We start from the raw sequence: 25,297 nt of genomic DNA, 5'->3' as shown, positions 1-25,297 counted from the left end.
CTTGACTGTAGACTTCAAATAACAGTCAAGGAGAGTCAACTCAAAACCATTATCAAAAGAACTCTCGTCTAATCCCCAACAGCCTCCAACACTTCAGCTACCCCAGATGCTAAATACCTCAACTCATCTTAAGTGACTTTCCCCTCCCCACACTCCCTCTAAGAGGCTGAATTTGGAGACTTGACTTGGGCCACATTCTACCAGTTCTCCTGATTTTGCATCAGAGATCTGGCACTGAGGCGGGCAAAGTTTTGAGAAGGCAGAGGGGATCGTGTCATCTGTTCCAGGGAAAGCTAGGAGGGCTCGACATAACACACACACACACACACACACAGAAATCTCACTCAATTTATACAGTAAATGGACAGCTTCCAGTCTCTCCCGGGGCTCCCTGGAGCAAGCACACACAGTCCCGGTCGCCCGTGAACTCTCCTTACTCGAACGAGAGCAGCTGGTTCTCTTACCCACAGAAGCTGCCTTTCTTTTCTTTTCTGAGACTTCTATTCAGTGCTGAGGCCATTTTACTCTTTTCTGTAAGAACTGGTCGGAGGCCTCTCACTCCTCCCATTTCTGAATATCCAAGCAAAGGAAAAACTAATGATGCTACTTCAAAGACTTTTTTTTTTTTTTAAAGCAATCAGCCAGAAATCATCTTCAAAAAAGCCACTCTTTCCCAAAGTGCTCATTGATACCGACAAGTTCATTAGTGGTTTCAGCATAAGTCTTTAAAGGTGTATGAAATGTTAGTGGGGTAAGGGGATACTTAAAGATTAATCTTTCTCATCTACCCCTCAGTTCTTTACTTTTTCATAGCATGGTGTCTCCTTTCTTTTCTTATAGCTCAAAGCATTATTCACAACGTGTTAATGGGATATGGTCGCCTTATTTCCAGGAATAAGTAAGTATAACTGATTTGAAATCCTAATCCTTAAGTACGTTATCTCCTTTGATTTTTATGAAGGTGGCTGAATCTTACATAGTGCCTTGTAGGTCCTTTCTCAGACATCAGCAAAGATCCTTATAGGAACCATAAAGTTCACGTAGCCTGGAGGGAATGCACCTACCTGTCTCAAGAAATGCAATCCATCCACTGGGAGATGAAATCCAATTCCCAAAGTTTTGATGATCACAAGGATATTGAGTAAATTTTCCCTGAGAAATAATCAGAATTCTGAGGTCATAAACTTTGATTACATCTCTTGGTGTTTGTGCTTACATAAACAAATACAATGGAATTCTTTTAGGATGTGATAATTGGCATATAAGACCAAATTCTCATTTTATAGATTTGGTATATTTTAGGGTTTTGGTTTTTCTTTTTTTTTTGTAGACAGAGTTTTATGTGTCAGTGGGCGTGTTTTTACCTGTAGTAAATATAAATGTGGATACCGAAGAGCTCTCTTGTGATTGGATACAAAAAGTATTTTGAAACATTTTAAACTGGACTTCAAGTATGTAGTTCTAAATTACAAGCTGCTTTTTCCATAAAATCTTGATAAAATTGAGTCACCTCAAAGGTGACTTTTCTTTTTCACTTCGAATACTAATGACAATTCTTGTTGCAGAAACTTACCTCTTCAAAACCTTGTGAATAATCTGTAGGTGATTGGAATTGAGCCACTGAACACCACCGACAACCAATACCGTCCGGCCCGTGTTCTCCAGGGGACGGGATCTGAAATCCAGAAAGGAAAACAACACATGTTGCCTTGAAACAGATGCTCAACCTTTTCTCAGCAGTGCCTCACATTTCACTGAACCATAGCTAGTATCCTGATCACCGGACCTCCTTGTCGTTTCCAACTCGTTTTCAGCCATATTACTTGGGATTTAAGCTTTTCAGCACATTTGATGTACAGGGAGCAATTATGGCCCCAGGCAAAATGTCAGTCCATTGTGGCATTACGCCATCCATAATAGTTCCACTGTACCTTTGCAAGAGATGTTCGAGTGCTTTCTCAAACGTTGGTCTCAAGGAAGGGCTTATCCAGAACTGAGGATAATAGGAATAACTGATCAAAGTCTTCCCACCGTTGATGTTGTGATAGAATTTCGTGCTGTGCACCTTCTGCCATTCCTGCAGGGTTTCATTTAGTCTTTCGATCAGATAGTACATTATTCCTCGGTTGGTTGAGTCTCCAATGAAAAGAATCTATGAGGTAAAGAAAAATATTTGCTTTCAAATCTGATGTTTACATGGTGTGAGAGACAATACAAAGTAAGTCATTTGTTGAATACTCCTAAAGGCACAAGGCTAATTCCTTGAAGGAAAGCCCTTTCAGCTGTTAGAAATGACATTCATCATATCCTCCCCCAAACCTGTTCATTTTCCTCTCTTCCATATTCCTCACAATGGACTTGCTCACTCATGTTTAAATCTTCTTGCTTTCTGCTCTCTTGTTTCTCCACCTCCCTTAGGCACTTTGCTTTCCCATCTAACGAGCTTAACAGATTTTATGGATTCAGGCATGAGGTATTTTAGTGCTGTAAGAATACTTAGAGATTTTTCCAACCTCTTCATTTCATAGATAAGAAAACTGGGAATCCACTGAGGTTAGACAGCTCAGTAGAAGTCACACCACTGTTTGAGAAAAGAGCCACAGAACTGGAGCCTGAGTCTCTGAAGAGCCATCTGTGTCCCAGGGAGCGAACCCCAGCCCCATTGGCCCTGGAAGACTCCTACTTACCTGCTCCTCCATACCCCCCCCCACCGCGTGAAGCAGCTCTGCTTCAGGCTCCTATCACCCCAAAGCTGTGGGAATGGCTGCCCTCGAAGTCAGGCTATACGCACAGCACTACTAGGAGAAATTTCCCAATGCCTACTTCGGATCCTCTCACTTTCATGCTCAAAAACCTTACTGGCTGTCCATTTTCTACAGAATCAAGCCCACATGACTTAGGTTCAGCCAACATTTGCAGAAATTTTATTGCATATCAGACTCTGCTAGGTGGAGATTTCACACGGGGCACCCCTTTTTAATCATAATGGTGAGGTTTGAGTCATTATTTCCATTTCACAGACGAAGAATTTGAAGCTCAAGGAGATTGAGGTCATAAATCTAGTAAATGGGGAACACAGGACTCGAACCTAGGCCCTTTGACTCCAAGTGCAGGGTCAATGGTCCCGTCTTCTCAATGCTTCCGCTCGTGTAAGCAGGTCAGAGTCCTACTTTTTCGCTGAACATGATTTGCACTCTCCCACAACATCTGTTTCCCCTTGTGCTAATCCGCCTGCCTAGCAAGCTCTTCCCTCTACAACCCCACCTGTGTAAACGCTACACAACCTCCAGACCCCAAAGAAACAACCGTCTGTCCCAGTGGGTCTTGTCCAATGCCCCAGCTTGTCCAATGACCTTCTCTGTCCTCTGTGATTTCATTACATTTTTAATTTCCATTACAGATTTTATCAAAGACTACATGACATTATGGCTATTTGTGTCTGTGTCTTTTTTCTCCTATCACATCAAGAAATATTTGAGGTCAGAGTCAGGGTTAATTTCTAAATTTTAATTTTCCCCATACTACCATGCATACACTTTAAAAATATTTATTGAATTGAAAGTCAAAGGGACTTTTGTTAGAGACAATCCTTTTTAATGTCTTTGGACAGGTTTATTTCATTCTTCAGTTTTCTCTCTCTGTGTTACGATTTCTCTTTCTGTTAGTCATGCACATATTTTTCTCTGATTTTAACAGCAGTCATTGCTGTCATTTCTCAGGACCACAGCATTTGTCCATACACAGCAAAGTGAGTGAGAATCTGCAAATTTCATTCTTCCATGGTAAATGTATTCAATAAGCTGTGTGAAGAAATCCCCAAAGCATCTCTGATTTGCCCTCAGATCGAACACCCAAAGCATTGTCAAGCTAAACTGAAAAATTTAAGATGTCAAGGCCCCAGTCACTGATCCTCTCAGTCAAGTTCCATTTGTGGCAATAAAATTCCAGTATGATAAAATAATTTGTGAAATCACCTGAAATTCTTCTTACTGGATGTAGCCTGTATAACGATCTGTTTTTCTGGTCTAGATTTCTGATTTTTAAAAGGGAAATTTAAATCATCTGGAAAGCTCTTAATTTCAGATACTAGTAATTACCCAGCTCCATCTGTACTAGTTTGCTGGGGCTGCCATGACAAAGTACCACACACTGGGTGGCTTATGCAACAGAAATTCACTTTCTCATGATTCTGGAGGCCAGAAGTCCACGATCAAGGTATTTACATGGTTGATCTCTTCTGAGGGCCTTTCTCCTTGTCTTGTAGATGGTCATCTTCCCTCTGTGTCTTCACATGGTCTTTCCTCTGTGTGCATCTGTGTCCTAATCTCCTGTTCTTGTGAGGACACCAGTCACACTGGATTAGAGCCCGCCCATAAGACCTGATTTCACCTTCATTACCTCTTTAAAGGCTCTACCTGCAAACACAGTCACATTCTGAGGTGTTGGGAGTTAGGACCTCAATGTATGAATTTGGCTGGGTGGGAACACATTTCAGCTCTTAACACCGGTAAAAGACCTTTAAGATCAGCTCTTAAACTAAAGTGTCACTACAGGTTTTTCGACGGGTTCTTTTCATTACGGTGTGGAGATGCAATCCCTCCTAGGGTATCTCCCGGCAGCCAGTAAGATCACTGGGGGTCTGTATTGTGGTCTGCAGGGAGAGATCCAGGGGTTTTGGAAAATCAAAGTAGCTGCATGTTACTGAGAGAAGAAATTTTGAGCTTTTGTTCTTTTCTGTGGGGTGATACAAAGATGCAGCCCACAGAAAATGTCAGAGGCAAAAAGAATTACATGTCAGAATTCTTAGGTACAGTAATTTATTAACCTAGACAGTCTTAGATAAAATAGGACTGCTCCAAAGCTTCCTTCTCTTATGTGTAAAATGGGGGAATATAACAGCACCACCTTAGAGAACGTCAGTGAGATGTTCATACCTGTCTTGTTCCTGGTGCACGGTAAGCTCTCAATGTGAGCCAGCATGAAGGCACAGGAAAGTGTAGTGCTTGTGAAGGCATCCAGTGGGCCTTGCAGTGCATTTCTAGGCACTTTAAATTCATTAACTTGTTTAGAAGAAACATCAGAGAAGAAGGGGAATGTCTCAGTCACAGCACTTGCCCTGCGAACCCTGCTGCAGATCCCCAGCAGGATTCACAGGGCTGCTGGTGAAACTGGAGCTCTGGATGGAGAACCGGAAGAGAGATCGCCACCCTGAGCAAACCGACACTCTCAGAACCACCTCTCACCTCTCCATCCCTGACTAGTGACCAACAAGACCTGCGGGGATGGGAGAAGGAAGCCTCATCACCAACATGTGCAAGACAAGTGCTAAACTGCAAATAACTAGGTAGCATTTTTCAAGTCTAGCGGACACGACTCTGGGAAGAATATTTCCTAGAGAATTGTTTTCTCCCGATGCCTTTCTATTCATGAAAGAGAGAGATGATAAATTGTAACTAAAATGAAAATGCAGTTGTGATTTTAAGATGGCCTGTTCTGTAGGGGAGCAGGTTTTGTAAGAGGCTGATGGATATTCTTAACTAAAAGAGTTCTAACTTCAAAAGGTCAGTTCTCTTAAGTGCACATACACAATTTAAAAGTAACATCAGGAAATAGAGTGGGTTCCCCCCCCCCCCAGTTACATGGCTAATAGTTGAACTTCATATCTTTTAGATCATTCAATTTGGGGAATTTTCAAAAACGACATTTGTAGATTATTTGTTTTAAAGGTCAACTTTAAAAGGCCTAAATTTCCATAACAAATATCCATAACTGGCCATAGAATTTGTAAATAATTCTTCTCTCCCGTGGATATTATTGCCCTACACTAGTATGGCACAGGCAATTAACGAAAAAAAATTGTGATCATTAAGTACAAATAACCAGTAAGCAATTATAAAAATAACCAATGTCAGCAATAAAACATCAAAATAACTAGTTATTCCCCCTACCAAAATAGCAAAGATTTTGAAAGCCCCTACAGTAGTCTTATGAGCTCAGGGAAATGAACCCTCTCACTTACGACTGTGTGAGCGCCACTAGGGCGAGGTTTTATCTTCTTTCTTTTCAACTGTTGAATCCCAAGTTCCAGAATAGTGCCTGGCATAAGAGTTGGTTCTCATGTGTTAAATGGATGAATGGAAAGTTTGCTGTCGTGTGTAAATTGGCAGGTTTTAAGGAACTCCACTTCTAGGGAATATTTAAAGATGTCTATTACAATATATTTTAAAAGCAAAATACATTGGAAGCAGTACAAGTGTCTACCAGATTCCTTATATTAAGGTATAATCATCCACTTGAATTTTTTTCATCTTTTAACAATGATAACATAATATGGATACACTGTGATGGGGAAGATTTCAGTTAGCTTTTATAAAAAGCTCATTGCAATCAGAATATAAGTAACGATGGCACGTTTGTGAAAGTAAAGCATGTGGATGTGTAGAAGTGGTCGTGGAAAGTTACCCGTGGTTATTTTGAAGGGGAGGATATGACAGTTTATCCTCTTTCCCAAAATGAACATATATCGGCTTTTTACGACAATAATCAAAAACCCCACAAAAGCAGCTGCAGTGATAGCAGTAACAGTAAGTCCGTTTTGTTTAAAAATGCTTTGAAAATTCACATTAAAAATAATCAGCTTAAACAAATTTTATTTCAACTTTTGTGAAACAATGGCTTAAGGGTCGGTTCAATTAAGCCCATCACGGGAATCATGTGACTCCTATTTCGGATCACAGTGCAACTTTATTCCAAAGACTGAATGGCATTTTCCCATGCAGCATCTTCTCTGGTCCTTCGGTGCAAGAGGGGAGCCTGCCTCCATCCAGGTGGGCCCTGGAGAGTAGCAGGAGCTTCTGTGCCTGGTTGTGTCTTGGGAGGCTGGACCTCAGCTCATCAGTGGGAGACAGAGATGTGGTTAGGGGACTTTTGTATCTGTTCTATTCCCGAGACTCGGCAGGCAGTATGTCACTGAGAAGTTCACAGTGGCTGGCGTATTTCCTACTCTTTTTCACACTGCCATGGACCAGAGGACCTAGAAGCATTTCATGTTCCTAGGCTCTATTAAAGCTTGGGGCTTATTAAAAAGTCACCTTATTAAAAGCACATGAAATGGTTTAATTATCTTTGTTTTCATTTCTTAATATTATATGGTCCCTGTATTAGATGGGGTAGGCTATGTGCTGTAACAAATAGAGCTCCGAGAAGTATTATGGCCTACACGCAATGGAAGTTTATTTCTCCCTTGGGAAAACAGTCCAAGCGGTTCCAGGCAGGTGTGTGTGTGGAGTGGGGGCAGGGTCCCTGGATGGTTGGACGGTACCTGCTTCAGTGATGGTTTCGAAGAGCTTTGCAGGCATTGATATTCAGCTGAGGGAAGGAGTAAGGAGCTGCCAGGTTGTCTGTGGGCCCACCTTGGCAGCGGGGCACATCCCTGCTGCTCACACATTCCACTGGTTAGAACTCCGTCATAGGGCAGCAACTAATTTCAAGCGAGACTGAGAAATGTAGTCAAGCTACGTTTGCCAGGAAGAGGAAGAAATGGGTCTGATGAACACTTAGCTAGCCTTTACACATTCTCCTACATGCTGTCTTTCTGGGGAAAAAAACTAAAACCTAAATTCAGATTTTTCCACATGTGAATTAGTGAAAGTATGAAACAGCTAAATTTATAATCCACATGATGCATAAAAAGACTTCTTTGAAAAATCAGTCCCTGAGACAAATAACAGCAAGAAATATTGCTAGTATTAATATTAATATTAGTATAAGTATTAGTGAAAATGCAACCAAGATTGGGAATTTTTGACTGAAATATAAAAGTAAAATGATTTTCATTCCATTCGTCATGAACGAAGGGAACTAAGAATGGTGATACTTAAACATGCAAATATTGTACTTATTACCTCCTTTCTGCAGAGTCATCAAAAGTAATAAGGACCTAGGTAGCAAAGCAAGTTATAAAGAAATGAAAAGAGAAGCACTGGGGGCTATCTGGGTTGAATCAATATAAAGGCAGTAAAATATCTGGAGCTTGTTAGCTTCTCAGATTCTCCTGATCTGATGAGGCTAAAAAAGAATTGGGTATATGTAGAATTAATAGGCCAGGAAAAAACCCTTGATTTTCAATAATTTCCCTCCTTCCTCTCTTTCCTCTTGCATAGGTTCTATCTTCAGTATTCACGGAAATAGGGATATTTCTTCAGAATGAACAAAATGCATGTAGATGCCAAGACAGGACTCAGTCCAGCTTACAGGAACCCACTGAAACCTTCCAGGAGGGGAAATTATATAGGCATGCCATAGAAGCTACTTGTCCATTAATCTAGGCAATGCCGGCTTACTGGAGTACTCTCTCGTAGGTAAATAAGGAAATGACCGTGAGGTAAAGGGGCATTTTACTCATTACCTCTAGTCCAGGGCCAACCTTAGCCCATCTATTTAGAAAGCTCCACAGTGATTCTGATGAGCCCTGTGATTGGGCACCGCTGTTCTCATAAGATAAATGCTCATTTCTAAACGAAGCAAGGGGTCATTCAGTCCTAACAGGAAGCTAAGACTGATCAGATGGCTAATGATGATTAAGGGCATGATGAAAATCTAGCTCAGCAAAGCATCTCTCTGTGAAATATAATATGGTTACAATGAATGTTTTCCAATGATGCATTTTGATTAAATCAGCTATAGATAACCAACCAAATCGCTCTTTGGGATCAAGAACAAATGTAAACTGCCATTTAGGCAAATCACCTTCAAATACATGAAATTTGGCAAAAAGGGGAAACAAACAACTAAACTCTATCACCTAGATATAGATCTTCTAGCTGCATGGAACAAAATTATTTATCCATATTGCTATTCCATCTGGGCTGTGGGCGTTATGGATAAGCCATCCTTTCCTGGGGAGAGTGAGGTGATTTCCTTCCCTTTTATCTTTCCCTTTATATTGAAACTGACAAGCAACAATGAATTGTGTAACTCCAATAGAACTCACATATTAGAACATATTATTATAAATTAGCCACACTTCAGAAATTTAAACACCTTGAATCCAAGACACTACTTAACTTGCAAACGTTACTTAAAGATGTAAGTTACATTTCCTGTTTTAACAGCTGAGTTTAAGTACTTTCAGTAAATACTGCCTTATTATATTTTCCTTCCCTAATTGCACTCTTCTCTCAGATACTGTTTTAAATTCTGAGATATGTTTTCAACTGACAAACAAAATAAGGGCTTGTTTAATTCAGTTTGGTCAGGCTCCTACTAAATTTTTTCTGTTGTAAATTTGATTATCATATTTCTAAACTATATCCTATAAATTTCGCACTGTGATTACCAAGTTATGCTCTGATAAATTTTTGTGGATGTTCCATTCAGAGCTTGTTAAGTAAGAAGTGGGTATCTATTTAGAGAAACGTGTGAGAGTATAATTGAAAACATAGCTTGTATTTTTCAATTGATTTTGCTTTTTTTTTTTTTTTTAAAGATTTTATTTATTTATTTGAGAGAGAGAGAATGAGAGAGAGCACATGAGAGGGGGGAGGGTCAGAGGGAGAAGCAGACTCCCTGCCGAGCAGGGAGCCTGATGCGGGACTCGATCCAGGGACTCCAGGATCATGACCTGAGCCGAAGGCAGTCGCTTAACCAACTGAGCCACCCAGGCGCCCTGATTTTGCTTTGACTCAACACAGTTACACAACATAAAACCTATACATATCCGTGAAATAACTCATACTTGGATTAGGTGAGGGTTTAAAAGGAGCCCCACATTTACCTGCCCTTCATACACAAATAAGTGTGACATCGAAATGGGCTACAAGTGCTTTGAGGAGAAATCTTGTTCCATGTTTCCTCCAGAGACCAGCCGCCTGCTCGCATCACTGTGGCGAAGGCAAACGACTGAGTCTAGAAAGTAAGAGTACTACTCACATACCACTAAGCACAGTGGGGTTCCTGGCCAAAGTTACTGGAAACTTGAAGCCCTTTTTAAGTCTCAGCTGATTTGTGCCTTGCTCTGTCCTCACAGGTGGGCATGTTTCCAAGTATAGCCTTGCATTCATTAGTGTAGAACAGTAGTAAAAAGATGTAAAAGGTCATAATAACAACATAAGGAAATTCAGTTGAGGGAAATGACCACTTGGAGATTCTAAAGAAAGCAGAATGCTAGAAGGCCTAACTTTCCAATCATTCTCACCAGCCCTGTCAAATTCTATTGCATCTAAATCTCATTCTTTGGAGGAAGATAATTCTGTTTAATGCATCCCCAAAAGCTGAAGCTTGCCTTGATTAGGATTTAAAATAAAGTTCTGGTTTTTTGTGGCACAGCTTTTGCTCTGCCTATTCATGGCAACAGTGAACCTCGGCTTCTCACTGTAAAAAAAAATCTGAGTTTTACATATTAATTGACAGTCTTCAGGTTAGTAAGGCTACTATGCTGTTAGAATTTGCATGTTTAGGTATATCCCACTTTTACATAATCCAAGAAGCATAAATTGCTACACTGACAAATGAGAAACTCGGACTCCTCTCTTGCACTCCTGATTGGTTCCTGCCCATCATCTGTTCCTTCCAATCTGAGAGAAATCCAAGAAGGCACTAGGCTTGAGGGATAGGACTCTCCCTACAGATTCTTCTTGGGGGAAAAATGAAGATCCCTATTTTTTTCCAGTTCAGTTAAGCCATTTCAAAGTAACGTGTTTGGTAGATTGCTTATAACTACCACCACCGCCCTTTGTAGGCACTTTTAGCAACTTTCTAGAACCTGGGAGTCCAGGGTGTCACCCTCTAGGGGCTCTCTACCTTTGCAACCCACTATGTTGTAACACTCATTTCTCTCATGTGTCTCCTTCTACTAGAAATTTAGCTCTTTGGAGGATCGTGTTTGTATGCCCCTAGAACAGATTCTTAGCTCATCAAAAGCTAGATGAATGAATGAGCAGTGGAACATCATGAAAGTTACAGAAAGTCTTGTTAAACAAGGTTTCTGATGTGGGGCACCAGAGTTAATCTGATGGAGTCGGTGAATAAAGAATCCCTTTGTCTGATGGGATCAGAACTGTAGTGCAGGCTTGCTGACCACCAGTCCAAGTGCCCCCACATCCCCCCGCCAGGACCCTGCTATCCTTATGCAGATGTGAAGTAAATTTCTGTACAAAGTCGCTGAAATAACATGTTTCTTTTGAACATTTGACACAGTAGAAAGGGAGTACCCCCCCCCGCAATGTCAGTATATATGGTGTTTAAAAAACAAAATATTTATGTTACTTGTTTTTTCTATTTTTGTAATTGGTATGCTTTAACATATATTTGTCTTTAGGATAGAATAATGATTACAAAAACTTCTGGGTAGGATGAGCATTGTCTTCATTTAGTAATGAAAGAGTGTCAAGATACTTTGTATATTTATATTTTTCTCATGGAGAGTGAGAAATAAATATACTGGGAAAACTTTTTGCTAACCTACTTCTATTCATAAATGGTGTTTTCTTAAGATAAGCGCTATTTGATAGTCGTAATTGTGAATGTTTACACAATTACGTCTGTGCTGTGTGGTGTGAGTGTGTGTGTGTGTGTGTGTGTGTGCATGCACCTGTCTGTATATTATCAGGTCCCATGATTGTAAATATAAAATTTCTTTCTCAGACTCTCTCTCCTTTGCATTTCCACTGCCTCTGTCCTAATTCTGATGTATACAACCTTTTAAGATACAGATTTTTAGATTAAAAAATGCTTACCCATGAAAATAAAAATCATACAGATATTTTCAAAGATCTCTTCACCCTTCGCCAATCATGGTTTGCTCCCTGAGCTGGCTTCGTGGGCGTGTGACCCAGGGGGGGCTACACAGAGTTCCTGCAGTGGGAGGGAACCTGTGCTTGTTTTCTTGCTCTGCTGTTGCCTTCTTGGAAATTTTAATCATTTTGAGCACAGGGTCCTGCATTTTCATTTTGTCCTCAGCCTCGTGGAATACAAAGCAGTCCTGTCACCATGCCACCCCTCTCCTGTTCCCCTTCACTTATGTAATCATTCTTGACTGTGTTACTTCCAGAATTTTCTGTGTATGCAGGCACTTTTACATGTGTGTATTAGTTTTTACATCAATGGCATTATTCTATACATATACTATAGAATATATATTCTATCTTTGAAATCATACTTCTTCAGAAATCTGTACTTAGAATCTATACTTGCTTTGACTCCTCAATGTTGTGTGATGGAATTTTTCCGTTAAAGAGTCTCTGTCTCCCCAGCACCCATATCCTCCTCCCTGTAGGCAGTCTCCATATTGCTGTGGAGTGATTTTTTTCTAATTCTGGCCATGTCACTCCTCTGCTAAAAATGGACAATGCTTCCCTGTGGTGTATAGAATACATTCCCATCCTGGTAAACACATTGGACTCTGTGGAACCATGGCCAGTGTGCTAGCAAACTGGAATTCTGAGCGTGAAGGTCTGAATGATGCCTCTGTTAGACTAAGAGACTCAACTAAGATAAGCCCTCACTGCTAAGCAGCCAGCCAACTGGTCTTGGCCAGGATTGCCTAATCTGAACATAGGGTTTATTTTCAGACTTTGGAACATCCTCTGTAACAGGTAGAAAAAAAAGGGATCTTCCTTTTTTCTTACCATTACTTTGTCGAGTTGCTAATAATCAGCCTTGAAAATAGCAAAGACTGTATCATTTGTGCCTCCCCCCCAATTTATATGTTGAAACCCTACCCCCCTTGAGTGATGGTATTAGGAGGTGGAACACCTGGAAGGCAATTAGGGCCAGATGAGGTATTGAGTGTGGGGCCTCCATGACAGGATTAGTGTCCTTAGAAGAAGAGGAGACTGGAGCTCTATCTGTGTCTTGTGAGGACCGCAGAAAGGCAGCCAATGGAAGCTGGGAAGGAGCTCTCACCAGAACCCAGCCCTGCTGGCCTCCAGATCTCAGATTTCTCAGCCTACAGAGCTATGAGAAATGAACATCTGTTGTGTAAGCCACCCAGTCGATGATATTTTCAGACAGATGAGGAAGAAGGCTTTTAGCTTTCTATAAACTGACTAATCTACAGTATAGGATTAGATCATATAGGCTTCTTTTATTTTATAGATGAAGAAAGTGAGCCGGGGAAATAATATGGGTCATGTCAAAAGCCATGGAATTTAGCTATGAACTTAAATTAACATCTATTGCCTTTCAGGTTAATAGACTGTGACATCTTGGAATTTTCCTGAACGCTCTAAATTCTGAGGTCAGAACAGGATTCTGGAAGAGTTTAGAGACATCTAACTATTACAGCAACAACTATTTTCATTGCTTCCAGTCCTGCATTTCTTAGATGTGGATGTTGGATTGTCCAAGTTGGTGGTTAAAAATGCCAGAGTAGTAGCCACACATACGTGTGTGATCATGGGAGAATTCTTCAATCTCTCTGAGCTTTAATTTTCTTAAGTAGAAAACAGATATAATAGTTACCTCACAGATTTGTGATTAGAAATAAACAAGATTATACCCTATCTGTTAACAAATATTTGATAAGCGACTATTACATATCAAAAAGTTGTGCAAGCAGTGAGATTATGTCAGTGATTCAAACATGTCCCTTGTCTTCATGAAGCTTACAGTCTGGTCAGATTTAAGGTATGAAAAGGTTAGCAGCACACTTACTTCCCTGCACAGAATCAATTCTCAGTTAATAATACTGACGGTTCATACATTTCTAAATGTTTGTTTTCTTCTCTTTCCTTTTTAAAAGTAACAAATACAGCTGCTTTATCTTCAGGGCTGCTCTCCAGTCATGAAAATTGGGGCATTTATATTGGAATCACCATGAAGAAGAATGTCCATCCTCCTGCCCTGCTCTTTACCCCCTGTCATTATTTTTAAATTATTTGCTAGTAGAGAATCTGAACCTAGGCTGATCTGAAAAACTGGCATACATTCATCCCAGTGCTCTTTCCCTTATGCATTAATAGAACTTTAAAAAAAAAAAAATCAGGTTTTGAACTCAGTCTTGCCCCTATGTGAGCGCTTACAAATGGTTTGTAAGGAAATGTTCATCTAATAAAAAGTACTTTGAAGATCTGGATAAGAATTACTTACTTCACGTTAACCAAGCATTTCAGTCTATGTGCCCAGTTCACACGTCCAAGAGCTCGGCCGGGATCTACCTACTCAGAGCGCGCCTAGCAAGGAGACACTGCATGTCCAGCAAATCAGCTTAGGGGCCTCACTAAAGGAAAACCAGCCTAGTGAGGTCCGTGTGAGACCTGCCCGGGAATGTGAAAGAAGATCAGGAAGGTTAGCGTGTCATGCACTCGGGAAGCTCAGGCAGAAGTGAGCCTGACATGCAGGGACATTTCAGGGCTCGTGCAAGCAAGCTGCAGATGTCTGCTGTAACTGCAGGGCCTTGCTGGAGCCGCGGCTGACGAGGCCAGCTTCTCAGAACTGCCATCTGTCCGCGGACGTGGCAAGCTCTTACCAATGTGTGCTGAGAGGACCAGCATGGAATTGGGGCAGCCCGGGACATGACTTTAATGTCCTCCATCTGTCAAGTAGACTTATTTGGAAATAATGGATCGTTCTGAGCAAGAATGGTTCAGGATCTTCTAGAGTAACATTTACCCATAATTCTAAAAGCCAAATGGCGTGCAGTTAGTTACCCTCTGTGGAGTCAGAGAGCAGGAATCGGTCTAGTCAATACGATTGCATGGCTCTTGGTGCTGCAGGCGGCATAAACGAAAGGCTTCTCCCCACTGGATCCAGAACCTACCTTCCTTCCTCCCAGGCACTGCTGGAGTTGGGGCTTAGTTAGAACACCGTATTGGCAGTCGTGGGGCTGCCAAGTTATTTCCCTCCAGTCACAGGTCCTGTTGTCTGAACAGCTAAGGCAAGGCACGATCCATTGGCCTGGAATAGACAGCGAAATCTTTGTTCAGATTCTACTAGTGAAATTACAGTTCGTAAGTCACTACAGACAGAAGACCACTCTGACTGTGTAAGTCCACAGAACGGGGCACGGCCCCCTGCCAACCAGATAGAATCGCAACACGTAGAAATGTTCTGAAATAACACAGTCAGTGCCGAAATCAAGTATGAGTCCTGCTCTGTGAAACTACATTCTTAACAAAAAAACAAGTGATTGGGTGCTACTCCATTATTACTTGTTTTTAAATAATACATTAGGTACTAAATAGGACCAAAGTAGATGGGAAGCCACTAATCTTAAGGCAGCTGACCACAAATCTTCATTGACCTAACACAAGCTTAGGTTAGCAATCCAGTAATAGATATATTCCCTGCTTTCAAGAGAGTCAAGGTATCAGAGAAGTACTTTAATATTCTGATAACTCATTATTTTGAAGACTAGGTATTGTTCCTTAACTTGATCGGTGACCTTTTTGGTGTGAATCTCTTCAGCTCATTCTAGCTCTGTTGCCTTCATTTCTTCAGCTGTAAGACGAGGCATGTACTGTTCTCACATGGTTGGGGGGAGGATTTCATGGGATAATGCATGTAATGTATCTAGCACAATTATGATATCATATTTACCTCTGTTACTAGCAGACTTCAGGCACAAAATAGGTCACAAGCTTTAGTAAATGCTTATGAGATAAATGAATATTGTCAATGCATTTAAGATCTTTTCTATTTTATTGATAAAGTGATATGTATTCAAAATACTTCTGCTTTTGGTGTGAGTAGACACATTAATAATTTATTAGAAAAAAATCAAGAAATGATTTTTTGATTTTTTTTTCCTTTTTCATCTTTTCAGAAATGGAGTTTGAACCAGTACATTGAATACAGAGTGGTTACTTCCATCCTTTGTGGAGAATACCCTGATGTCTCCAACAATCACATGCTCTACCCTAAAGGTCTTGCTTATGTTACCACTAGATGTTTCTCTTCAAAGTACTGAGGAGCTAAATATTCCTAGCTGCTTTTTGAGTTAGAAAAAAAAAAAAATAACAACTTTATCCATTCTGGCTTTGCTTTCTGTTAACAAAAGTATCTGGTGTGACATTAATTTTAGTGGGAAGAATTCCTACTTTCAGGCGATGAATATGGTGCATTAACATTTCATGACCTCAAGGATGTCAGAATTGTGTGTTTGTGGAATAGTTAGAACTAAGAAAATATGAAAGAAGATCTAGTTTATGGCTTACTAGTTGATCACAGAAAAGGAAAAAAAAATGTGGGTATATTAAGAGAGAACTGGGAGAGATAAAATAGTACTCTCTGGGAGGATTTTAACTTAATACATTATTGAAATATCTACCTTACTAGATGTTAGGTGCTGTTGGTGTTAAAATACAATAACTAAAAAAAAAACAAAAAACGTTTCATAGCACGTGTCAGATGCTAGGGATATTCTGAGCACTTTAATATATTAACGTATGTAAGCCTCTTAACTTACAGTGCTAAACCTCAAAAAATTTATAATCAGGTTAGAGGGTTACAATTTATACATGTAAAATAATTACAGCATAATAAAAGGAAGGCATAATTGAGTAAAAATATCTGTGTGGTGCCAAAAGAGTCTGGGCTCTAGAGACACACACAGCTGAGCTCTGCCTCCAGCTAGCTCCGTGGACCTCAACTGCGCATTAGAGTCACCTACAAACCTTGTTAAAATCCCCATGCTCAAATTGTATCCTGGACTGATTAATTCAGAACCACTGGGTATGGAACTCAGGCACCAGGATTTTTTAAATGCTTTCCAGGTGATTCCAATATGCAGCCACGGTTGAGAAACACTGTTTAACTTGGAAAAATTACTTACTATTCTCTCTAGGAGAAAAATATATATAGCACCTGCCATAGTGCCTGATACCTAGCACCCGGTGGATATATTTTTCTCTCCCACCCCCACCTTAAGTAAGCCTTGGTGGTTTAGAATAAAGAAAACATCGTGAGGGTCAGAGTCATCTGGAAGTTCCCGTGGAGCACATGAAATGTGATCAGGCCTTCTGGATGGATCAGATTTGGAGAGCTGGAATGGGGGGTACTTTGGGGACAGTGATGACGCAGCCCTAACAGCAGTGGGACTGAAGAAGGAAGTGGCCTCCACCAAAGATTCCATATAGGAGCGAAAAAGAAGTCTGCTCCGTAAAAGGCATTTCCGAAGTTTCCAGATGTAGAGAAGAACCATGCTACTAAAAGACATGACATAGAAAATTTAGGAGAGGTGCTGGGTGTTGAATGGCAAAATGAAGACTGTCCTCAAAGGTGCTTGTTTCTCCAACCAATTCTCTTTGTAATTTTTCTGTGGTTTTCATTCAGAATTTACCTTGCTTCTAATTCTAACTTTGCCCTGGAATATAGTGTTTGTAATCAATAACCACCTCCTGCCTATATATCTTCACATCTTCATAAAGATTTGCAGTCAGTGGGCATCCTCTCGAATGGAGTTGGAATGGGGCTTTGGATCTCCTGTCTATCCTCCTCTTTTACAGATGAGGTAAACTAGGACCTAAGAATTAAAGGACAGAAATGGGATCATGCTGTTAATGACAGGCTGGACCAGAACTGAGGTCTCCAATTTGCTGGTCCTTTTGTCATGTGAGGCCAGGTGAGCACAAAATTAACAGTCGAAAATGAAATATGGCCTAATGACCTCTTTGGTAGCACTTACAGGAAAACCCACAAATAGGTTATTTTAAATGAATTTATCTTTATTTTGAAATGCTGAATTTATTTAGTGGGTTCATGTGTTAGAGACCGTGTTTTAAAAAAAAGATCGTTAATTTTCTTTCTAATAGGATGGTGGTATGTGGGGGACATAAATGTGTTTCAGCTAATGAGATTATATTTAGTAATATTTTGAAGGGCTCAGTTTTCATCAGATCCTTGAGTATTTCAGAGCACGTGCATCCTCTCCTCCAAACACTCTCTCCCCCTCTAACCTTGCTGACAGCTAATTTTGCACAAACTGGGGCCTTCTTTGGCCATTTGCTTCTAAAGCTGAAGAAGCAAGTGGCCAATTGCATGCACAAAAATCCAAATATGGGTACAATTAGTTTGCGGGCATAAAATCTCAAACACATCAAAAGGACTCCTGATTGGGTCTCTGAAAACTTGGCCCCAATGGTTCATACTACCATATATTTATACAGTCATAACTCTCTGCATTTTTGTATTAGTTAAAAATGCCCCCCTTTTTTATTGTGATTTAGTAATACTGCTTGAAATAGACATCTGTATAACATCTGCAGGACTGGAGTTTCTTGACATTTTAAATGATACCAGCTCTTAAGTAAAATTGTCAAAAAGAGGGACATAAATTCTATGTTATATATTTAAACATTGAATGAATCAAAGCTGTGATTTCTGAAATAGAGTATGACATGTGTTTTAGGGAATGACATTCTAAGGAATAAAAATGGCTTTTGGGAGAAGTTATTTGGTTTATAATTATAGCTTTATATTTAATGCAAGTTAGAGTTCAGCCATTTAAGTGAATCAGATTGGCTGACATAATGGAGAGAAGAAATTCACCTTTGTAACTTAGGGCCACGGTGAGATGTAAAATCATATAGATAGCACTAATTCCTGACTCTATGTTATAAAATAAAGCAATTTTCACTCAAGAAAAAAATACATCATATTTTCAACATCAGAAGTATTAAAGTCAAGTCCTATTTCCTTGCTACAAAGAAAAGATGATACTATCTTCTGTTTACATATCATAAAATGCATTTGGAGCTATTTTCCTTTAAGGTACTTCTCATTCAAAAATCACTGTATAAATTTCTTTGTCAGATTAGAAGAATTATTTTTTCATTCTTAAGCAAGAGATTTTATTCTTTGGCTGTGTCTCATAGTTAAATTATTTTCTAAACGCTAAAAATCAACTTAAAATTAAAGAAAAAAAAAAACCAGGCCCTCAAAATTATATTAGCTAGTGTTATTGAAAAGACATGTAGACCATCATTTCATTGGCAAGGTGAAAAAAATGTATCCAGTTTGCTAAATAACTGTAATGTGCTGTGAAAATAAGATTTTGGAACTAATCTATGGCCATATAATCTAAAGCTGGAGTGCCTGAGTCAACTTCCTTCCAGTGTTGTCCACCATGACAGCTGCTTTCAGCAGGAGGGAGTCCTACTGTCAAGGAAGGAACTTTCTGGCCGCAAAAAAATCCATTCTTGCAAACTGCTGTTCCTGGTCTCGCTCATTTGTTTTGAATCTTTAGGTCTTTAGGACTGTTATGGGAGGGGCAGTGAGCCTTGGTTGGTCATGCCCTGACTGCTCACAGTCTTCTGTGGGAAGGAGGAGGACTTGGATCTTGGTTTTAGTTCAGCAACCATTTTATTTTTTTTTATTTTTTGAAGATTTTATTTATTTATTTGACAGAGAGAGACACAGCAAGAGAGGGAACACAAACGGGGAGTGGGGAGGGAGAAGCAGGCTTCCTGCGGAGCAGGGAGCCCGATGGGGGGCTCAATCCCAGGACCCAGGGACCATGACCTGAGCAGAAGGCAGATGCTTAACAACTGAGCCACGTAGGCGCCCCTCAGCAACCATTTTAAAATCACCAAAAGATGAAAAAGGGTCATTCTCTGCTTTGGAGAAACATACAATCTAGGGCAGTTATCAGCAATGCACCTTTGATTATATTAATACACACTGTAATGTATGTACTTATACTCCTATATCTATGTATTATGTTCATTATAAAACAAAAATAAGAATGATTAGATAAAAATAAATGCACATATATTTTCATCTTTACTGCCTTCATCCTTTGGACTGTCTATCCCATGCCACTCCATCCTCTTGCTCCAATGCATCATTCCACTCTGAAGACTACTGATTAGTGAAAGAGAGAGAAACATGTAAAGTAAACACTTGGAACATAATGAGGTAAGTGCTATGGTAGACATGTGCCCCAAGTATTCTGGGAGCACAGCAGAGAAGCCAATCTGGGGGTGGGCTGGTAAGGAGAGGCTTCCTAAAGAGGAAAACACAGCATCAGGAGAATTAGGCCAAGATGGGAAGAAAACTTTCAGGAGCCGGGGACAGCATGGACAAGAGCATGGAATCCTGGAGCTGCACTGTGGGCATGAAGTGAAACCAAGAGGCTAGGAGGAGCTGGGAGACAGGGAGGGCCAGATTTCAAGGCCCAGTGTTGTCAGGCTAAGGGACATGGGCTTGAATGGGGAGTCTATTTTGGGGTCTTCTCTCAAGAAGCTGAGCTACGCAAGTTCCCGAAGGTGTCTGCTCGAAGATAGCTTCTCCTGTTAAGGACCAGGCACAGAGATAGCTTCGTGACAGGGCCTGGCATAAGTTACAGCAAATTTAATGAACAGAAAAAGATGTCACTTCCTGAGAAATCTCAGTACTGTATCTTTGACTTTTTGTTGAAGAACTTTTGACTTGGTTCAGTAGGAGGAATGGAATTAAGTTGTTTTATGATTCTCATAAAATGTCATCTGATAAAAAACATCCTTAACTAGACACATCGGTGTCTCCTTTGTATGTAAGAGTATATATCTCTATCTATATAGCTGAGAATCATAAACCACACCACCTGACATGCCATAATGGGTAAATCCCTCCCTATGTGCCGACTGTGATTTATTATTTAGAACACATGTTCAAGAACGGGGACATGCCCACGTTTGTTAACTGTGCATGCCAAATTGCGATTTGTACTGCCCATTTGTGAAACTCATTTCCCATTCAAGTTGTGGTGTGAAGTTCATGGCAAGGGTAGAAAAGCTCTTGAGTGTTTTCTCAGACTCTTTAGATAAAGGGAGACTTGGGGTCATGAGGCCAGAGGGACAACCAGGAATCTCAGAGAAGATGCTCCTTGCTCCTCTTATCTCTTTGGAGGTATTTTTAGTCCCAGCTTTAGCTTGACCCCACTAGTCTCCACTGAAAGAATAACATTGGGAAGGAGAGAAATAGGGAATGTGGACAGTGGCACCAAAGTGTCTCATTCCAGGTCTGCTCTATAATTAGGCAGGGTTCAACACTGTAATTTCAATTTGACATTATGATTTTCCTGCCTCTATTAATGCTCAGTACATGGGAGACCTTAGTGATCATTCTCAAAGATGTTTTTTTTTTTAATTAAAAAAATGATTTAAACCTAGACTTGTTCCCTTAAGCAGTTCATTGGTTCACATAGCCAACAGATATTTATTTTGTCCCTACTCTGTAGAATTTATAGTGCTAAGTGAATTGATAGAGTGTGAACAAGTCAGACTCCCTGTCCTCATGTAGCTGACGATCTGGGAAGACTGACCTCACAGAGTTAACTACACACTTACATTTAAATGATTGTGGAAATGGTCATGGAAGAAAAGCACAGGGTGCTATGAAAATATACAATAAGGAAACAAATCAGGGGCTCAAGAAAGGCTTTCTGGTACAAGTGACGTTTTGGCTGATATCTGTAGATGAATATGGATTAACCAGGCAAAGAGCAGAGGGTGAAGAAAAAAGAATTTGGTGAATCAAATAGTTCACATATTAAAGCAATGTATTCAGATTAATTCTATGTGTTACCGTTCATACTAATGAAAAAGTCATGTAGTACCTTGATTTTTTTGTCTAAGGATAGTTTAAATAAGTATATACTCATCTATATTAGAGGATTTTTTAGGAGAAGTGATATCCAAAGTAATCGTCACCTGTTGTGTCCCCAGATGGACAGATCTTTAGTTCGGGCTGTGAAATGGCTTCAATGTAGTCAGAGGAAATAGGCTGTAACCCACAGGTTTCCTCTGGGTGAATCAGCAAACCACAATCCTGCATTAAAATGGTAGAAATTAGCTGTAATTAACCTGACCTATAGTAATAAAATCTAAAAAAATAAGATTATTTTTTGTGCCAAATAACCTTTGCAGATAAAAGGGAGCAATTGTTTACCCTTCTTGTGGTATTGATTTATCAATAGTTGTTTGTGCTAGAAGTAACTACTTGCATTGAGAGATGAACATAAATCCTAATGACAATTTAATCTTTATTTTGGCATTGATATTCATTACTGCATTAATACTGTCATTGATATTATTATTGCTCTGCCATTTTTTAAAGAAATGGATGCAAGTTTTACCTTAAAAAAATACGCCTGTGTGTTGTTGACTCATTAAAAATAGACTATAAGACAATATATCAAGTGAAAAAAACCATTAATGTGAAAAAATGGGAAATATTTGAGAATGTTAACAGATGAATTTCATTTCAATGCACATTTATTAAGGACCCATAATATGCCAGACATGGAATTCAATACATATATTTTATTCAAAATATGTTCATATATTTATAAAAGTAGGTAACATGCCACTGCAGTGAATATCATTATAGATGCATGTCTATTAAGCAATGCTTTCTCTAGTCTGACACGTGCAGTGGAGAACAGCAGTTTGGCTCTCTCTCTTCATCTCTCCTCTGCTCCAGCAGGTCAGAGCACTCTCATTTTCACTTAGCTTTTCCTTCCTTCCTTCCTTCCTTCCTTCCTTCCTTCCTTCCTTCCTTCCTTCCTTCCTTCCTTCCTTCCTTCTTCCTTCCTTCCTCCCTCCCTCCCTCCCCCCCTCCTCCACCTTCCCTGCTCCTCCCTCCTCTCTTTCTCTCATGCACATATGTGCTCTCTTTTTATCAAGGTAAAATTGATATATAACATTATATAAGTTTCAACTATAGAACGTTACAATTCAACGTGTACACACCACAAAGTGATCTTCTAGCTTCTTCTTACAAGGTATTGGCTCCCGTATCTCGCCTGGGTCCCTCCATCCTGCCTCGCCTGATTCCACCGTCTCCCTCTTCACAGGGTTCTGTCAGTCTATCACTAGGGTGGGTAAAATGCTATTATCTCTGCTGGGAATGCTTTCCCTCTAATTTTTCCTGGAGAGCATCTTTTTGTGTTTTAGGTCTCAGCAAGGCCTTCTTGGAACTCTGGCACGATACGTCTCCCCACTCTCGTCCATGTCATCCCTGCTTGTTGCCTTCATACCCTTCACCATTTGGTGATAATTTGTTATTTGTGTCTTTTCCACTAGACTGAACACTCCATGAGAGCAAGTAATTATTTCACTCACACATATACCCAGTCCCTACCATAGAGTAGGCAAATATTTATTGAAGGCATAAAAGGTTAGGCATAATTGTTTCCCACTTCATATCATAAATTCTCAGTAATGGAGAGAAATAATTGGTTTGACCTCTTTGCTCTGTAACTCTGTCTCTAATGAGCAGTTTCTAGTCACCCTCCCTCACCCTCTCACATATCCTCACACCCAACTCAGACTTCCACATCTCATATGAGAAGGTCAAGGGTATTAAGGAACAAAAGGAATGAGGGTCATGTACAGACGTCATGAAATCTTGATTCAGTATACATATTTCCATTTTTAAATTCGTAACTGAAGTTGGAAGTTAGAATACCTATTAAAGGTCAGGAATGTGATTTGTATTAGAGTGTTCATTATAAAAAAGCAATTAAAATAACACAAAGTTAATAATAATGTGAGGAGTTTTAGTCTGAATAAACGTCTATGAATGTGTGTGTGTGTGTGTGTGTGTGTGTGTGTGTGTGTGTGATAGCTATCTATACATTTATTTTTGGTACAGGCTGAACCTTTTTGTAAGGCTAGAAAAAATAACATTAAGCATCTATGAGACTGCAAAAAATGTTTATATCAAACATGAGGAAGGGCAATGAGAAATAACATTATACACAAGTGATGGGATTGCAAATGAGTTCAGCTACTTTTGGAGAGAAGTTTATACTAAAAAAAAAAACTCACAGACTCCATAGCCCTGAAGTCAGACTTCTCAGAGTCTACTCTAGAGAAACCCTCATGTAATGTATAAGGATAGACCTAAATGGACTAACTAACATGGAGAGATTTCCAAGACACATGATAAAGAAAAAGAACAAAACCTAAAGAAATGCTTTGTTATAGAACAACATATATCATATGAAACACACGGTGAACGTGCCACCAAGTCACCTAAATTCAGGTACTTCAGACTGAGATGTTATGCTCGATGTATTAATAAAAAGATAACCTTTTAGCATATATAAATCAACATACATAGATAGAGATAGATGATGATAGATAGACAGATTCATTCATGCATGCAAATAATGTTGAAACATTTCTAAAACTCTGGATTTAGATAAACCTTTGCTGAAGATTATTGTTTGTTTGGGGTCTCTCTGGTGTGTGTGTGTGTGTGTGTGTGTGTGTGTGTGTGTGCAAGGGCATATCCTAATATTCACCAGGAGGGCATCAGAGAGTCCAGATCACAGCTGACAAAGTCCTAGCTATTCTCTGTTGAAGCCCCACATGTGATTGACACGTATCAATCAATGAGAAAAATGTGCTCTTACATGCGCTGATGGCTTGTCCCGTGGGGGACCCAACTCAATCCCTGACGAGTGGGTGTGGGCTGTTTGGGGAAGCCTGGTCACAGGAGCTTTTCTGAGGTGACAACATCTGAACAGCATAATGAGAAAAATCAGGGGATGAGAGTTCTGAGAAGAAGAAATTGCATGTCAAGCCCACAAGATAAGGCAGGAAAAGGATTTGTCTTACATCCTAAGTAAAAAAAAAAAAAAAAAAAAAAGTCATTTTTAAGAACTCATGTGCTGACAATCTACATTATAATGATCAAATCATGGAACCTTTCTTGAGATGGCACCTCCAAGCTTATCTACTACAAACTCCTATTCAGAGGAAGAACAATTAATTCATAATGTGGTCCTAAGCATTGTTGAATACAGCTTCAAAATGGACAAGTATTAATAACTAGCAAGTGCAAAGTTCTTGCTGAAAACGCAAGTCCCCAACCTCAAGTGGCATCGTCTAGCTCATTGTCAGAAGTGCCTTCTTAATCTTGCACTGAAATCTACATCTCATTTGTTCTAATTATCTTCTTAGCTGCAGCTTAGAAAAAATTTACCAAAAAAATACAGAAGCATGTTCTGATCCAACTTCAAAGCTTCTGAAACAAATGACTGGAAATAGAGCGTGATAATCTTCTAAAATGTCCAGTGTTTGCACTTTCTGAATATCGGGGATTCCCCGTATGAGCCCATGATAATAGCGGAAACATAATGCAGAGCACAGGAAAGCAGACTGGGAGTCCGACTGGGTGACCACGCCTGCTCCTTGGAACTTTGGCCTATCTTTGTGTTTGAATTGTTACCTGGCGTGGTGCTATTTCTGCTTCAGGTGGACTTTCCCAGGGGCCACTGTTCTGTGACAGTCGGTAGATCAGACCTGTTGGTTCTAACTAAACAGCCATGACTCTAGTACATTCTAAGATAGGGCAGGAATCAAAGTGA

General features: G+C 39.9%; 1 protein-coding gene across 4 annotated transcripts in view; it reads right to left on the bottom strand.

Moving 5' to 3' along the window:
• The window catches only part of CPED1 (cadherin like and PC-esterase domain containing 1), a 265,948-nt gene that overhangs the window by 19,257 nt on the left and 221,394 nt on the right, over positions 1–25,297 (bottom strand). For 3 of the 4 annotated variants that reach the window (XM_078059501.1, XM_078059500.1, XM_036122361.2), the window contains 5 exons: positions 21,630–21,747; positions 14,759–14,895; positions 1,932–2,152; positions 1,574–1,675; positions 1,065–1,152 (listed from right to left, as the gene is read on the bottom strand). In XM_078059501.1, coding sequence (XP_077915627.1) covers positions 1,065–1,152; positions 1,574–1,675; positions 1,932–2,152; positions 14,759–14,895; positions 21,630–21,747 — 666 coding nt within the window. Of the gene's footprint in view, positions 1–1,064; positions 1,153–1,573; positions 1,676–1,931; positions 2,153–14,114; positions 14,256–14,758; positions 14,896–21,629; positions 21,748–25,297 lie in introns of those variants that run through there. The other variant, XM_078059502.1, reaches the window with a different exon arrangement.

The sequence above is a fragment of the Halichoerus grypus genome, chromosome 12, assembly GCF_964656455.1.
Source record: "Halichoerus grypus chromosome 12, mHalGry1.hap1.1, whole genome shotgun sequence".
Classification (NCBI taxonomy): Eukaryota; Metazoa; Chordata; class Mammalia; order Carnivora; family Phocidae; genus Halichoerus; species Halichoerus grypus.
The sequence above is the reverse complement of the archived record's forward strand: the minus strand, read 5'-3'. Positions and strand labels throughout refer to the sequence as shown.